The 18,442-nt window shown below is 43.1% G+C and overlaps 1 protein-coding gene across 1 annotated transcript in view; it reads right to left on the bottom strand.

Moving 5' to 3' along the window:
• Positions 1-266: 266 nt before the first annotated feature.
• Positions 267-18,442, bottom strand: part of TAOK2 (TAO kinase 2) — an 867,950-nt gene continuing 849,774 nt past the window's right edge. The window contains exon 23 of the mRNA XM_085618802.1: positions 267-2,902. Within this exon, the coding sequence (XP_085474928.1) occupies positions 2,435-2,902 (468 nt within the window). The 3' untranslated portion in view covers positions 267-2,434. The remainder of the gene's footprint in view (positions 2,903-18,442) is intronic.

The following is an 18,442-nucleotide window of genomic DNA, read 5'->3' as shown; positions in this document are numbered from 1 at the left end:
GGGTCAGGAATAGGACACAAGAGGACCTTTCTTTAAAGCAGATCAGTTTAGAAAGAAGAGTCCTCCATTTTGCACTTCTGCAAATATTAATCCGCTTACACTCACTGGGCAGCCAAAATTCTAAAGGCCATCTGAGGAGTGTAGCTTGGAGACTGTCATTGTAACAACTACATTTCTCTAGCCAATAACCATTACACAGGCATACTTATTAAAAAAATGACGATTTTAAAAGCTTTGAGCAAAACAAAAATAAGGAGCCAGATATCAACCAAAGGATATTTACAACTAACAAACACGTAGGAATTTTTACAAATAAATAAAAAAAATTAAAAAAAACACTTCACTTGAGGAAACATAAGTTCCACTCTCAGCAGTGAGAGGATGACTACAATAGGAATGACTGATTGGGGTGGTACTCTCATTGTTCAAAACTTAATTTCCCAAAGAATACTGTAAAAATATTTGACATACCATTCATAGGACTAAGTTGGTAATAACAAACGAATAAATCGGAGCCATGCAAGGTAGCTGTTCTAACAAGGTGAAAAAAACTAACTAAACCAACTCAAATGAGACACAGCAAAATGTTTGCTTTGACACATTTATGGAAAATAAAATTCACAGAATCTTAAAGGAAGTAATAAAACGGCGTTATTATGCCTCGATTGACAAAGGGGAATTATTTTAAACTTATGAATCAGAGGATGATCTTTCGGTGGAAAAACAGATATCGATTAGTCCAAGAGCAGCCAAACCCACACCCAGAGGTACTGAGAGAGCCTTTGAAAACCCACCTGAACACACACAGATAAGTGCCTAGCTCCAGAAGATAACTTTACCCAATCTGGAAGTGGAAGGGTGGGATAAGAGTATGCAAGTTAAGAGATGGCCAGGAATAAACGGCCCGAATGCAGGAGTGCAACTAGACTCAGTTTAAAGCCAGCGATACCCACACCAGTTCAGTCACAAGAGAGAAATTAACTGCACACCGAGGAACAATAATCCTACCCAACCCCAGAACAAGAGCAAATGTACCCTATCTCTAGGACTACAAAATACCTCTACAATTCCAGACAGCAGCTCACCAAACCCCAAGACCAAGAATATTTGTACAGAGCAGCTTACTTTACCTCTGTGACCAAATTGGTAGGCCGCCAGAGGGGTGCTTTTCCACCGTCCTATCTTACTCTATTACTGCATAGACTAAAGAACATCACCAGGAACCTTTAACTGTATCACTGCAGTCAAAAATGAGAGACTACCCTCCCATTTCAATGTCATAGAATCCATACATGGGAAGAACTACGTTTTCAGGCATGTCTATCTCCGTGACCAACTTAAATATTGCATGTACCCACACGTTATAGGTCTAGTGAGGAGGTTGGGGTTATTTTTTCACGGTTACTCAATCAAGTGCCATTTCTTTCTAGGGGTTTTACGGGACTCTCCAGAAATTGACTTGCCTTGTACAATCGTTTCACATGGGGCAAAGTCTAGCCTCATTACCTGTTAACCTTCAATTGCTACTTCCGGGAGTAAAATGTGGCCAACTAGGGGTGACAGACTCTGTAGCCCTGTTCCAATGCCTCAGTTTATTCAGTGCTAGAGATTAGACTATGCATCCAAGCTCCAATCCCCTGAGTAATCCAATTGTAGGTGTCCACCTTTGCATCCCTGTGCCACTGCAGAGACCACCGATTCTAGGAGAGGACAAGCTCTGATCCATATGCTAAGCAGGGGAGCCCATTTAGAACTAGAGGAGACAGGCTCTGCATCCTTGTGTCAATGGTCTGAGCCCATCCAGCCCTAGAAGTAACAGATTCTTTATATCCCAATCACATGCACGCATAGAGGCAAGGAGGTCTTTATCCCAGTGCCTACCCCTCAACCCAGCAGTGACCAGCTCTGGATTCCTTCACTAGTGCCCTGAGTCGAGTCAAATGAGGCTCTAATAATGTGCCAATTAAATATTTTCCGGTGCGTTCTGTGCAACATTCCAGAAGCTCTTCATCACATTCTAATGAAAGAGCTATGCAATCAATATGCCCGGTTACCTTAGGTCTAGTTTGGTGCATTGTCTCCCTAGACAGTCAGACTCCCATCAGGGCTTCGTTGACCAATTAATATAAGGGACACACCTTAAAAAAACAGGCTTGGCCTGAGCACAATCATGAGATGAGTGTCAGAAAGGTAGAGGACACTAGCAGAGACACTCTAAAGTAACAAGGTAATCCCAGTAGTGGCTCCACTCAATATCCAGCCACATGAGCAGCAAAGGCATTCAAGTCCCGCCACACACATACATTATATAGATAAATATATATATACATATATCTATATATGTGTGTGCGTGTATATCTCTATAGATTCTTTTGAATATTTATAGTTCATATTTATAAAATGAAAACCCAAGTGCTGGCGACCAGATCCGAGCTCACGAGTAGGACAGGTGTGATCCATTGGAGATTTGGGAAGTGACGCTGGTGCTACGGCTCATGCCTTGGTCCGACTGTCCTCCAGATGCTGTACGCCGCAAAGGCTGTGGGCTGTTGCGATGAAGCAAGACATTACCACGGGCACCAGACGCAGATGGTGGATGACCCCATGCAGATGGTGGCGCAAGCATGGGGGGCTGGCGCCATGCATGGGGAGTACCACTGTTCTGAACCCCATGGCTCCAGTGTGAGCCGCTTCTTGGAACAGGCCGGGAAGGCCAGGGCTGTGGTGGAGCTGTATAGCCCTGGTTGAAGGCTTCAGCTGGGATACCCGTCAGAGCCATATTACTGAAGCCAAGGCGCATGCTTTCAGAGTCGAAGGCCTCTATCTCCCGAGCCTGCCTCTCCAACAAACTACGGATTCGCTCAGACCGTTCGTTCTGCAGGGCCAGCATCTCCTCTTCTATCTGTTGAAGTAGAGCAAAGATGAACACCAATTTTTTAAAAAGGCCTCAGGACAAGACTGCTATTCATATGAATCATTTACTTATGGCACGCAGCAATTATATGATACACTACTGACCATCTTCAGTTAAAATACTTAAGACATACTCTTAATTATTAGGTAGCCCGGTCTTACCAAGCACAGTTATCTAAAAATGCACAAAGCTTGCAGGTTACATGGAAGGAACATTTACTTACTTGTTATAGTTCTTCATCAATGGTATCCTTCTGCTTAGAATAAATGTATCTATTCACTTAGATTCAAACACTTTCTTCAAATTGTTTTTGAAAATTGTAAACTTTTTTAGTAACATGAGTTAATGATGCTTACATAAATATTCTTAGCAAAGAAAGGATGCCTTTAAATCTCCTCACAGGATTCTTTTTGTATGCTTGAATGGCAATGAAGAAACTAATACTATTGGCAATAGTGGAGGACAGTGGATTAATACTTCTGCCTACAGTTCAATTGCAAATCACTCCAGTTCTGGAAGGAAAGTTCAGCTCGAAATGATAAATCACCTAACTTATGCCTAAAAACACAGGCAAAGGGTATGCAAAATATAAGTACTGAATTTGTTCTGCCTAAGAGTTTAAATTGCAACTCAGATTTTTTTTTAACACATGCTTATTGTTTTCAAGTGCAACCAGGTTCCTTGTACAGAAGTATACAAATAGAAATTCAACTGTCAACAAATCCCAACAAACTCTCCTACACAGCAGGGCCCAGGATTACCGGACAACATCCCAAACATTCAATATGGATAAAGAAAGGCTGGAAGCATTGTTCTCTCAATCATAGAAACTGCAACTCATTGATAAGGCAGAAATTAGACTAGGGTTGCTTGTGCTGCACTGCAAAACAAATGTAGCCCAGCAATTTGGGCTGGATTTCTCTTCTTGGGTGCTGTTAAGAACGATAGGGTTGATTCTTATTTTTTTTAAGCTAAAATTATGCTACAGAAGGCTATCCAGGTATAGTCACATTCGTTGAGAAGCACTGGCTTCAGCAATTTCTCCCATCACCATTCATTTTCTGTAATTTCAGGGTTCAAAAGCAACTTGTGAAGTACTGACTGCCTTCAGCAGTCAGTCCGCATTTTGATTTTAGCTTCCTCCCAAATGGGTGCTTCAGATTTGACCATGACTACATAGCTATTGCTATTTGACATGTGGCTTTTAATTCCCATGGTTGTGAATGGAAAACAAAATACTGTTTAAAGAGTGATAAGGACTGCACTGCCTTGCACCATGTGAAGGAAACATTCTACTGCTCAAAATAGCACCTTTATTTTTAGGACATTTACATGCACTTTACATGAGACTCTGGTTTGCTAATATCAAGTGTTTCTAAAAGGACTTCCGTTAGGAAATGCCTCTTGTATGGTCACCCCCAAGTTTTTCGATTGTTCGAGCTGGTTTTCGACTCAGAGTGCACTGAACCCGGCTAACGAGACCTCAGTGCCAGAGACCTGACCCTAAGGTGTAAGTCGAATTGGCTATATCCAATTAAAAATTATTAACTTACCTGTAAAACCCTAGTATATCACACCCTGATACCCATGGCATGTAGGTTAGAGGGGTAACACAGGGCTTGCAGACCTGGTTGTGCTTCCTGGAGGTCCCCAAAGCAAAAAACATGTCCCCAGTCTTCCACTGCAGACTGGCAGAGTAGTCGGGCACTGCTAGCCTGTCTCTGCCTTTGAATGTAATTGTAAAGCCACTACTTTCCCAGTACAACTGAGTAAGTCACTGCTCTGGCAGGCCCTTCTGAGTCCTAAGACCAGGTGCAACATCTGACATGGGCAGGAAACTAGTTTACATGTCCTGACAGTAAATACGTGAAACACATCTTTTACTGTAGAAATAGTTGGTCGGCCCCCTAAAGAGTTCAACCATAGGGGCACTCCAAAGTTTCAAACAAGTGGTTACATTAAGCCTGACTGGTATCTTGACTCGAAATTAATGTAACTTGTTGCAGTGTGAAGGTTTTTGCAAAGCTGCCACCTTGTTGCCTTTAAAACTCCTGTGCCTTCCTGAGCACACATGAAACCTGTTATAGGAGACAGCTTTCTGCCCTCCTTGAGAGACATGTCAATGCCTCTCAGGAAGGAAAACAATGAGGGATTGCAGGCCAGGGAGGTGTTACCTCCGTCCTGCAAGAAGCCACTTCGGTGTTAGCCCCAAAAGGCAGGCTTCAAAGGAGAAGCTGCCTGTGAAGGGTAGATGTGTCAAACTAGGAAGGAGGGATGCCTCTATTGTTCAGGCAGATGGGCCAGCACGGGGAGGGAAAACCAGCTGCCAATCCGATTTCCTCAGGGGTGTGTAGCCCTGAGGTAGCCACACCCCAGGGGTGGTCCAGTGAGGTCGGAACACTGAGAAAGGGGTCTCACCATCTTGGGAGGGGGCAGAATGGTGCATCCTGTGATAGCTAGATACCACACACCACAGGAAGTGATCACTAGGTGGGAGTGAACCTGGTAGCCCATTGGCTACCAACCGCATCCTTACGCGAGGACAGTTTCCAACCATAAAAGGGGCACCCCAGACCTGCAAGGACGACTGCCTTGCTGCACTGAGGGACCAGCAAAGAGATACTGCACCGAAGAACACAACTTCCTGCACTTGGTGGCTAGCGAAGAGAGGGGCTGTGCCTGCCGTGTCCTACTCATGGAGAAGCTGTCTTCACAGCCCAGTCAAACCAAGAGACTCCAAGGGTCAGCCAACTGGCTTCCTGTTAGCAGCACAGCCGAAGAAGTTTTAGTCCAAAGTCTTGAAGTCGCTACGACCGCCGCCGTGCAGCACCAAAGACCAAGACCTGACGCAGAGTTACACAAAAATTCACTGAGCTCGGGAGTTCTTTCGAAGAGTTGCTGGGGCCCTCAGAAGGCAAGTTATCGACACAGTAAGCATTGGTATGTGACTGTGACACTGGGGGACTGGTAGTCGAGTGGTGACTTCACTTCGGCCAGACTGGAAAGGACCTTGTGGATGGCAGTCCTGTAACCAGGGCCCCACACCCTCTTCGTCGACCTTGGAGTGCCTGCAGGCAGACCCACGGCGCATCCACAACAGCCTTCATCCCTTGCAAAAGGACCACTCTATAGGACTCCATTTCAATGTGGATAAAGGGCCTGGAACTGTCAGAGACCTGCTTTATCTGTGGAGCTAACGGTCTCTGAGGACTTTGCTGGTCCCTGACGAGCTCCCTGCTTGAGTTATTCACCCCAAGTATTTCTACCTAATCGCATTGACACCCTAGTTTCCTTTGAAAAAATGTCTACGTGTCAAATTCAGTGAATTTGCCAACGCTTGTTCTCGGTTGAGTGAAAATGCTGTGATTTATTATTTCTTGTAAAATCCACATATTGGGAACCCTTGCGTGGATTTTTTTCGTTCTAGTATCTAGGCTTATAAAAATACAGTCTATATTTATAAAATGGTGTTGGATTGCTTGAGTGTCATGTCTATTTCTTCTTCAATTGTTTTTGTGCTGTTTAAATGCTTTACACTATTTCTCTCAGAAAGCCTTGCTGCTCATTGCCACAGCTAGCCTGGATTGAGTTAAAGGTTTGAGAGACGAAACCTATGGGTCCTATTACAAGGTGAGGTCGCAAAAACACATCATATAATACACCCCCTTTCTTCACAACTTCCCATCAATACTTAAAGAAAGCTCATGTCATTAGGACCTCGAATCTGGGGAAGAAACGCAAGCACCTAAAGGAAAGTTATATTTCGTGGTACATGCCATAAAGATATTTTTCTTAACTGTTCGTAATAGAAGCTTTGCCAGTCTACTTTTTTCCTGGTCCAAATGAAAAAGACAGCAAAGCTGCATCATTCTTTTAAGAAATCTAGACATCAGAATAAAAAGAGGGCATGAGATACAAAAGACTTCAAAATTACCACTCAGAAGTGAGGTTTCTATCTAAAGGTGAAACATTGAATACCTTAAGGTGCAGAGCTTTTTCCCCAGATTTACGTTCCACAGCCCTAGCCGTTAAGCCAACTCCTCTCCCTGTAAACGTTTCATGAATTGCAGTCTAAACTTGATAAAGATGAGGTGAAAACACACTGGCCATTGAAGAGAAAGGTCCAAAACTCCATTAGCAAAGATAAAACCAATATTACCAATATTGGACTGTGCCTTGTTCAAGAATAGGTCACTGCCTGAAAGAAGGAATGAAAGGAACCCTCACCCTTTACTGACCTGCGTATTTACTACGTAATAGAAATTCTCTAGCTAAGTGTGACGCTGAGCTGTAAGTGCTTGCAGTTGGGAAACAGTTAATTTGCATGGTAAGGATTCGTTATGCTACACTGCCTTGTTGGTTTTTCTAACATGCCCCATCTTCAGTGACCCAGTGATCTGCAAACGCACTGGATTGCCCCAGATTTTACCCTTGTTGCTTGTCAGACAGACTATACTGTAATGGTGTTATATCTGGAATATGGGTACTCGCAAACATTTTCCCTGGGGCCAAAAGAAAAAGTTACTTACGTTCAGTAGCACTCTTTCTGTTAGAGACATTTAGCCGCAGATTCCTCACCTTTTAATTATTCCACAGGCTACAGACTAGATCTAGAAACTTTTCAGCAGTGCCTCTGCACGCCCATAGGTGGGGCTCCATTGCTCCGAACAGACAGTGCTCCGGAAATTACCTGCAGAGCCTATAAAGGTGCTACTCCGGCATGCTACCATCAGGTGCTTTCGACACTGTCCACGCCCCCGATGCAGAGAGCCAATAGCAAATTGGAGTGACTGGTGTGAAGATTCCTAGACTTGGGATCTTCTGCATGGATAAATTCCAACTACAGAACGAGGAGGATGAAAGAATCGATCATTATCTGAGGCTATATAGAGTCTCTACCAGAGGTAATTAACTAGGGCTTATGACAGAGACATCTAGCCGCAGATTCCTCACCTTTTGAATAGAAACCAAAGCTTTACCTATATGGAGGTAGGTCTGTGAATGGACTCCAAACAAAGCTAATCTTGGCGAACATGTTACTTACCTTCAGTAACGCTCTTTCTGGTAGAAACTATTTAGCCGCAGAATCCTCACCTTTTAAATATCCCCCAGGAGTCAGACTGGATCCGGAAACCTTTCCAGTAGTACCTCTGCTCGTTGGAAGGTAGCGCCTTCCAGCTCTGCACTGATGTCATTCCACTCTGGAAATTACATCCGGATCGCAGGACATATGCTCAAGCCCAGGAATTCTCGTTACCATACTCTCCACGCCCAATCCAGATCTTCTAGGATGACTTGAGCCTACTCTGTTCTGATCTTCCTGAAAGCTCGGCAAAGGAGTGGTATAGCTGGAAAGGCATATAGGAGTCCCAAGTTCCACTTGAAGCGGAACTCCGCTCCGAGCGAGAGACACCTTGGACACTCCAACTCACAGTAAGTGCTGACATTGCATGCTTTCGGCAGTGGCAAACAGATTACACTAAGGTTCTCCTAATTTGCAGAAGTGACCAAGCGCTACCTTCAGAAATAACTGCCACACGTAATCCGATAGGCATGAATGGGTGAGCTCGTCCGCTTCGGCATTCAATAATCCAGCCAAGTGGTTTACCATCAAGTAAGTTTGTTGGTGGTTTAACCATTTCCAGAGGCGTAAGGCCTCCTGGCACAGGGTTCGTGGCTCCACCCCTCCGTTTGTTGCAGTACCACATTGCAGTGGTGTCAATGAGCCTGCACCAGCCTTCCTTTGATGGATGGCAGGAAGGGTTTTTAGCATGAAGCGAGTGACCCTCAGCTTTATGTGAAAAAACCAATAGCAAGCTTCTATTTAATTAAAGCATAATCAAGGTGCAAACAATTAGTAACCATAATAAATAGTATGCAAAAATTGAAAGATCCAAAATATATTTTTTTATTTATAAAAATCTTTTTTTAGTTTGTTTTTTTAAATAGCTCAAATATTTCATTCATTTAAGTATTTTTTGCTTGAAACATATTCAACAGATATACACTGTTCATATACAGACCAACATGATTAAATCCAACAGACATTTCAGCTTTATATTTCCAATTAGAACATCAGGATAATGATATCTAATGATTATTATTTTAGTTGAAACATGAAAAAGATGACTGATGATGGCAAGCGGTTGAATGGGAACTACGCGCGTTTCGGCACTGCTGCCTTCATCAGGAACCGTCTATTGCTCAAAAACTAAATAAAAAATACAAAGAACATAAGTGGCAAAATGATTACTTATTAGTAATTTGCACATGCAGCTCCAGAAGGTTAGATGTGGAGCCGGGACTCTGCTTCTGATCTCCACCTCTCCCAAATAGCCGCTCCTACCCAGAAGTGTTGCATTGGTCATCATTATAAGTTATGTGTGGGGAAGGAAGAGGGGTCTGTGCTGGTCCAATTACGGTCCAGCAACCACCACTGCAGATCTTTTGCCGTTTCCTCTAAATTCTAAACATGTCGGAGAGGGCCCCGTGATGTTGGGCCCACTGGGACTTCAGATCCCACTGCAGAGCCCTCATGTCACCTAGTGTGCTCGATCAGCAGGATGCAGGATGAGAATGAGGCTTAAAGATCGGGATCATAGCCTGAATGGCCTGGACTCTTGCCCAGAGAAAGTCACAAAATCAAAAGGGAAGCGTCTGAGGAGGAGTCCGGTGCGACTCTAGCACGTTGATAGTGACTCCCAAGAATGACAGGGGGTTCGCTGTCGTCTAGAGGTGGCTGACAATTGCCTAAGGCGAGCTATCGTTTAACAACCAGTTGTCGAAGTAAGGGAAGACTGGTACCTCGGACCTCCAAAGTGAACCGCTACCACCACTTTCATGAACAACCAAGGGAGACTGGTGAGACCAGAGGGGAGCACAGCAAAGTGGAAGTGCTCTTGTCCCACCGTGAACTACAGATAGCGCCAATGAGCTGGCAGGACGGGAATATGGAAATGGGTGTTCTGCAGGTCCAAAACCACCATCTACTTTCCAGGGTCGAGCGCAAACAAAACCTGGGACAGGCTGAGCATTTTGAACTTCTCCTTTTGGAGGAAGGCGTTGAGGGTGCAAATGCAATAGAGAGTGGAGGCCTTGGGTACAGAATGTAGCAGGAATAGCAACTATACCCTACTTCTGGCACCTGAACCCTTGCAATAGCCCCTTTGGTTAAAAGGGCTTGTGTTTTCTGTCGCAAAACGGAACGATAGTCCAGAGTTAGTTACTGGTGGGGACATGCCTGTTCGATGCGATTTCCTGCCAACCCAGAGAGGCTCATCGGATTCTGTCTCACAACGGGTGGCGGTGCTAATTCAAGGGAACGCTAAAGAAGTTAGGCAGGAGGAGAAGGGGTGGTAGGAGGCTGGGCTTGCTGACCATGGCTGTGTGGGTGGAGGGCACACTGGTGACAAAATGCTGAGTCCCCAGAGAGGGTTGGACAGTCTAGCGGTTAAAGCCTCCCTAGTCTAAAAGTGCAAGAGGAGTGCTGACAGTGCATTTGGCTAGAAGGGGCGGAGAGGCCTACAGAATGAGCCGAAGCCCTATTCTCTGTAAACCACTGGAGGGTGGAACCAGTCTTGTCCTCAAACAGGTGATCCCATCAAAGGGCATGTCCATCAGTGAGGGCTGGACGTCGATAGTCAAACTATTAGATGGCAGGCATGTATGGCGTCAAATAGCAACTCTGGTGCAAAGAGTCTATCAAACACTTTAGCCCCCGGTACATACCTGCGGATTATCGAACGTGTCTCGAACGACATAAATCTGCACTCCCCACCTATTAGTTGCACACAGGTGGGGAGGGAAACGCAAGGTTAAAAACCATGGCTTTAGATTAGACTGGCGCTTGAGTGCAGATTTATGTCGTTCAAGACACGTTAGATAAACCGCAGGTACCGGGGGCTAAAGTGTTTGAAATAACTTGACTAGGTTATCGGTAAATGTGAAGATGAGTTTAAATTTGCGCTCCCCTTGCGTCATAATGGCAGGTTCACAAGAGATTCACAACTTGATTTAATTAGGAGGGTGGAGTGGCCGAATGAAATTAGAGGGTAGGTTTTTTGTTTTTTTGGTGAATTATGGGCAGATATGGTGGGATTCGTAGAGGAGTATAAAGTAAGGGGACAGTTTTATTTTATGTCATGTTTTCATTTATGTCATGTACTTTAGAAGCACGGTTTATTTATTCGGGGTTCAGGAAAGAATCGCTAGTTTAGTTATACATCATTGCTGCATGTGAACTGTGTTTAGTTGATGCATATTTTCAATATTATAGATACCCCTGACGAATGTCACAGAAGACCGAAATGCATTGGGTGAATTTTATGATGGCTTGGAGGAATCGAGTTTTTCAACATGCTTGTGAATAGGCCCGGATGGGCAATTCCTATGCAATTAAAATGCAAGAAATTCTGAAATCTCGTGCACTTGACGTGACAGCCAAGTACTTCTAAACATGGAAATAAAAAGGATTGAAATATTGAAAGATTGCCGATTATGTGTATTAATTGGATTATGAATTGTTTACAAGGATGTGCAACTAGTTTGTGACTCGCAAGGCGCGAGTCACAACTTTCGGATGATTTTAGAAACGTGCTACCGGAACGGAGCATATACGAGTGCATGCACGCCAACCATGAAAAAAGGATTGACAAAGGATTGAGCAGATTAAACAAGGGTGTGCTTCAGGTATTTTTCAGATACGGGAATCCCTCAGAGACATCAGTTTGTGACAAACCTGACAGGGCTTGAAGCTTGTAGTTTTAGGGGGGTGACATCCCTTGCACAGTGAAAAAAAATTGGCGGTACAAATCTCAAAAGGATGAGGAAGGGAGCTCCGAATCCAGGTCTGATTGTGCGGAAAAGAAAGGAACCAACATCAGCGGGCAGAGTGGTGCCTATATATGCTCTGCAAGTCATTTCTGGAGTGTAACGGCATCAGTGCAAACCCACAAGGTGCTTTCTTCCTTCACTGAAAGGCACTGCTAAAAAAAGGTTCCTGATCCAGCCTCAAGCCTGGGAAAAATGCAAATGGTGTGGAATTTGGGGCTAGAAGTCTCTATCAGAAATTATGGTCTGTGGTATAACTTAGTGCCACAGTGATGACAGCAGGGTGGGGGCAGAGTAGGTGAAGCAAAACATGTACATGATGTGGACAGTACATTGTGGAGTTATTTTGATGGTTTTATTCCATAATGCCCTCTAAATTAAGCAGCTAGTCTCAGGACGAGTCAGATTTGTTATGCTGTCTGAGTTGATATTCCTCTACGGCACTCTGGGGTAAGCCTTCTCTACTTGCAGTCACTACATTTGGCGAGTTAGGTGCACAACGGAGGAGACTTTGAAAAGAAATCGAATTGTTATGCCTGTAGTCTCTTATCTTGAAACATTATGAGTGCTTAGAAACAGGCTCTGTTAAGGTTGTGAGTGCTATAAAAAGTAATTGACAAAGACCCCCCAACAAGGTGTGTAATTCACTAAGGTGTGCAAACGCAAACATCCCACCTACTCCACTTGACACAGGACAGTGGGAAAGTTTTAGCCACTGCACAATGAGACTTGAGGCTTTATCCTGGCTTTACCACTTTTCCAAAACATGTTGGTTGTGAAGTCTGGGCACGTTTCATGCCACAGTGGTATTTCTGCGGTGAAAGTAGTCCCAGAGTCTCACCATGGAAACCACTCGCACCGCAGCTGTGTAATGAGCAAGATAGAAAATATGTAACTAGAAGGCATGTTGAAACAATGTGTACTGAACTGTGGTGTTGGTACTCCTGGTTCATAAAATTGCTTGATAGTCAGAAATAACTATTTTGCCGACACAACATCGGCATAAAAAGTATTCTACAGATATATATACACAGAAATAAAAAGAGCTATTTTAAAAAAAAAATTAAATGACAAGTATTCGAACATAATTAATAATCCTAAGCTAAAAAGGGAACATTTCCACTTTAACTTAATTTATTTTGTGTATTTTCAGTATGGTTTGTTTTGTATTTGGTTGTTTTGTGTGATGTAATATTGTTTGTTTTTATAATAAACAGAAATAAAAATAAAAAAAAGGAGATCGTTTGCTCGCAAGTATACAAAAACATTGCACAACCCAATGCCTTAAATTGCATATTAAGTATCAAAATGACAGTTTGATCTTCTTTTGCTCAAAGCAGATAAGAGAATTGAGGCCAAAGAGAAACAGGCAAAGGGTACAGACAATAACTGTAGATAATATAAGGCCACACAACATTGTTTAAAATCATTTTACGAATAAGGGGAACAATTAATTTTTTCCTTTCTTCACTATAAAATTTACAAAAGAATACAAAATGGTGATCATTCTGGGGCGATCGCTTGTCGCAAGTAATCGCATACGTTTTGGGCGGATGGCCTAACATGAGGGGGATATAATTTAGACAAAATCTCATTAAAATGCAACTATGTTGAAGGTTCGTGAGGAACGATAGATAAGTGGATTTTATATTAGTTAGACTTATGCTTGGGGCAGCACAGTATAATCTAACCGTAGAAAGTTTAAAATTAATATTGTGTCTCTATGCCTGTAGGTGGACCAGTGGATGAGTTTTAAGTTTCTTCTTGGATATTGACCGGCACATCTTTGGATCCTCTTAGAGATAATGCAGACCAACCTCCCGAAGATTGGATTCAACAGAACTTAGACATCTTATTTTACTTGCACCATCCAGTTTGAGGTCGTTTACTATATCTCTAGTCAGCGAGAGGGTTTCTTTACGCCAAATTGAGTGCCACATCATAATTGCTGCAATACAAATCTTGTCAATGATGTAAGGAACTCTCAACTCCAAGTGGCAGTTATAGTCAGAACACGATTGGGGTAGGGAGACCAGATGTTTCAGAAAGGCATCTTCTATGTGCTGCAGTTTAGAGGCATCGGAGAAGCCCCAAACAGCTGCCCCATAAGAGGCGACAGATAAAGTTTTCACCTAATAGACCTTTTTTTATCACTTCAATTGGTTTGGTCCCAAGATTTTTCACAAATCTAAAAAGGGCCCCAATATAAGTTCAAGGTACAGCATTGACCGGAATAGTTGCATCAAGCATCAAAAAAGCATTAAATAAGGATTACCAAGTCACGACTCTAAATTGTTAATTCCTACAGAAAGCCTATGAAAAGTGGTCTTTCAATGGCAGCACATACAGTCTTATGCAGGTCATCCAGGTACACAAAGGTCCAATCATGCCACCTTAAGACACTTTTGGTGGCCCTCTGCGAGTCAATATAGCCACAGGTGGACAATGGATTGTGAGATCTGTGCTACAGCAAAAAGTGATCATAGAAAAATGAAAGGGCTATTAGTCAAGTTACCTACACTAACGCCATGGGAGCATCTTTACCTAGATGTTATCACTGACCTGCCTGATGATCAAGGATATACCACCAGTAATTGGACCATTTTATAGCTTGTAAAAAAAAAAACCACTTCAGGCCGATTAGAACAACTTCTATTACAAAACATTGTTCGATTGCATGGGATTCCCCCTCAAAATGTATCTCAGACAGGGGCACACAGTTTGCGAATACATTTTGGAAAAACTATTGTCTTGTCAAGCCTTACAAATAACCCTAGGACTATCTACAAGTCACCCTCCACAGTCAGATGCTCAAACTGAACAACTAAATCAAACCCTAAAGCAGTACCTCGGAGGCTATGTTACCACAGCTGAGCATTATTCGGTAAATATGCTCTGGTTGCAGTAATCGTATACAATTCAGCACATCAGTCATCGATTCAGATGTCACCCTTTTACTGCATGTATGTATTTCAACCAAACTACGTACCAGTACAATGTCCTAAGAACCAGGAAATAGTTTGAGCAGTGAAGAACAGATTCAATCACATTCTAAAGACCCACTCTCAAGTGACCAAACATTTAACAAATGCAAAGCAACTAGATAAATCCGCAAAGGACAAGAAAAGATGTCCAGGCCCCACTTATGTGGCAGAAGAGAAGTCTGGTTATCAACCAAGAACAGTTTTTTGCAGGAAGAAAGCCTTACATCCAAAATTCATTGGTGCTTATATGGTGGCCCGACAGATCAACCCAGTGGCCTTTCAATAAGACCTACCTAAACAACTCAAAATATATCCTGTATTCCACACATCTCTTTTAAAGCAGGCAAATCAATCTTGCAAAGCAAAAACCCCCTCCTCTATTGGTGCATGATCAAGAGGAATAGGAAGTTTATCGTATTTTAGACTCTTAACGTCATGGTAGTAAACTATGATATCTTCTGGAAGGGCTATGGTCTTGAGAATGACTCTTGGGAACTTGCTATGTACGTTCATGCGCCCCGCCTAGTAGCTCAGTTCCATACTTTGTACCCTCACAAGCCAGCTCCTAGAGCCAGCTTCGGAGGGGGGAGAATGTGACACCAGTCAATACCCTTACTCACCCGCTGTACATACAAGAGTGACCAGGGATTAAACTAGTTGACAAAGTTACTTACCTTCAGGAGCAAGATCTGATTCAGAAAAGTGGAAATAGGTCTCTTGCTCAGATAGGTGGTGTCGCAGCCTGGACATACCTCTGGGGTGAACCTCAGACGTGATGTCATAGAGTTATATGTGGTGCCATCTCTATGTAATTTCCTTGTCCTTTTTTCCATGCCCTCAGAAGCAGAGAGGAGGCTGACAAGATTGACTAAAAGGGAAAAAATGCAATATGGGGACTTATTAAAAATCGTAAGAACGATCTTTGTAATGGGGAGATAGGTGGGTTCAGTGAGGAATCTGTAGGTAGAGTATTTACCAGCAAGATAGCAGGTTATAGTGAGAAATGTGTTATTCTAATGGATACCGATACCAGCAGATTCCTCACTTCTTTAATCAATCGCCAAATAGCATCTCTAGAGAGGACTGTCTTGAGGAGGTGGGCAAACCTAAGTGTTGTGCAACACAGATCTGGAAAAATGTCATCCTAGGGGAAAGCTGACAGGGAAGGGTGGAAAAGATTAGAGTACCACACCCTTCATGGCCAGTCTGGCATAATCAAAATCATATGTTCCCAGATCAAAAGCAGCTTAGTCAGCACTTAGTGAAGCAGAGGAATGGGCATAAATGCCCAGAGGAGGTGGAAATCCCACTTCAGATGGAAAGTGTTTTCTAGGGCTCCTCTCAGCGGAACCTGATGGGCGCGGAGCATAAGTCAGTACGAGTTTTTGTGAGTAGTGTATTAGTTCACCTGAGGAGTGCCCCATAGAGCAAAGATGGATTGAACAGCCTCATGGTAAAGGTACTACTTGTGATAAGCAAGATGACTCCAACTGGTATCATAACGTTTTTGACAGAAATGATGTAACCACAATTCAGAGTTTGGAGGATGCAATATGCAAGGCTCGTAGTGAACGACCACTATTATTCGTTGTTTGGGTTGGTGATTTTAACTCTTCATTGTGTAAATTTGGTGGTTCAAATGTGTGTGGTCTTGAGGACTTAAATAAACAACCTCTGATGCATTTCAAACACACGCCCCAGGGGGATGCCTTAAATAATATTATTGTCTTAAATGATTTATGTATGGTAGAGCCCTGGGCGGCCCCAGATACTTTACCAATACCAACCTTTCATGGAGTAAGAGGCGCAACAAGCACCATTGATTTTATTTTTGTGTCCAGTAACTTCCTGCTTTATGTTACTAAACTTGAGATAATAGCCAATGCCGCAAGCGACCATAACCCTCTAAAGCTTTCTTTATGTACCCCTAATAGTGGGAATCACCCGGTCTGGGATCAGCCTATAGAATATAATAAGAACCAGGGTGTTACCATAAAATGGGGTAAAATAGATGCTGTAGGTCTAGAGGAAAAGATCTTTAAAGAATGTAGGACTGAAATTGACTTATGTCAAATGTCCATATTAGACCCAGAAAAGGTTATTGGGAATTTCGAAAAATTATGTGGGCATGTGGCTGAGTATCTTACAAAACCAGCAGGGAAAAGAATACTAAGTGTTTTAGATGGTTTGACTCTGCATGTTCCGCCTCACACAAATCCCTAAAAGCGGCCCTTATGCAAAAACCAAGGAATAAAGACCTGGTAAGATCATCTAGAAAGGCCTATAAAGAAGCTATTATAAAAAGGAAGCAGGAGCTAAAAAATTGTGCCTGGGATGATTTAGAAAAGGCATCTGAGCTAAAAGATAGTAGGCTCTTTTGGGACGTAGTAAATCGTCCTCTGTTTAAAAGTGATACCAAGGAAACCATAGCGATGCAGGTTACTGGTGAATCCTGGGAAGTTCACTTTGGTAAAATCTTTAATCCCAAGGCATTATCGCCCTCGGTTCTGTTGGATGACCCAGGAATTTTGGTAAAACCATTGACAGCTTCGCTTCTTAGCTCCTCGCTTACACTGGAGGAGGTTGAAGAAGCCCTGAGGAAAGGTACATCACTAAAAGCCCCGGGCCCTGATGCCGTTCCCTTGGACTTTTTTAAGCACAATATGGAAGTATGGGCCCCGTTGCTGTTAAATGTCTTTAGGGCTGTGGTTGTTGGTAGTATCCCTGTATCATGGAAGAAAGCAGTAGTGGTACCGATCTTCAAGAAGGGTGATAGGCGTGACCCCCGATGCTATCGACCCATATCTTTGATTGATGCATCCTGTAAGTTATTAGGAAGGGTTATCTTGGCCAGACTGGAAACCTGGGCTGATTCTGTCGGTTTAATAGTGAACTCCCAGTATGGATTTAGAAGTGGGAGGGGGACGGTCGAACAGTGTTTAAATTTGGCACTGATTATGGGCAAGTACATGAAGGCAAGGAATTCTGCAATCTACCTTGCCTTCATGGACTTGTCCAGCGCGTTTGACACTGTCTGTAGAAATAAGCTATGGCAGATGATGGATAGCATGGGCTTTGAAGAACCGTTGGTTACGCTGCTCCGCAGATTGCATGCTGCAACATCCGTGGCTATAAGGTTTGGACCTGGGGGTGAAATGACAAAACCGATTCCCTCAACTGAGGGGGTCCGTCAAGGGTGCATCTTGGCACCGTTTCTATTCTTGGTGTATACAAATGGATTGGAGAAATATTTGCTGGACCACTGTTGTGATTTTCCAAAAGTAAACGGTAAGAGTATTCCCATTTTGTCATATGCAGATGACACTGTTCTAATGACCCTTACTGGAAATAGCATGCAGACATGCTTAGACGCTTTTAATACCTTCATGTTGGACCTTGACCTAAAGGTTAATTTCGCAAAATCTTTTGCGATGGTCTGTGGCCCAAAAGGGTCAAAATCTAGGAAACTTATGGTGAATGACTTTGCCATTGAAAAGGTGGATAATTTTAACTACCTGGGCAATCTCTTCAACAGTAAACTAAGTTGGGCACCATTAATGAAAACTCGAGTCCAGAGTACTACACGTGCTATAGAAGGTCTTTTCCGCTTTTGTGGCAAGTTGGGTCAAAAACCTGTTGCGCATCTCAAAACCCTATATACATCTAAATGTTTATCTGTTGCCACTTATGGGGCAGGAGAATGGGGGACTGAGAA

Source organism: Triturus cristatus, chromosome 7 (genome assembly GCF_964204655.1).
Source record: "Triturus cristatus chromosome 7, aTriCri1.1, whole genome shotgun sequence".
In the NCBI taxonomy this organism is placed as follows: domain Eukaryota; kingdom Metazoa; phylum Chordata; class Amphibia; order Caudata; family Salamandridae; genus Triturus; species Triturus cristatus.
This window is presented reverse-complemented; position numbering and strand designations above follow the sequence as displayed.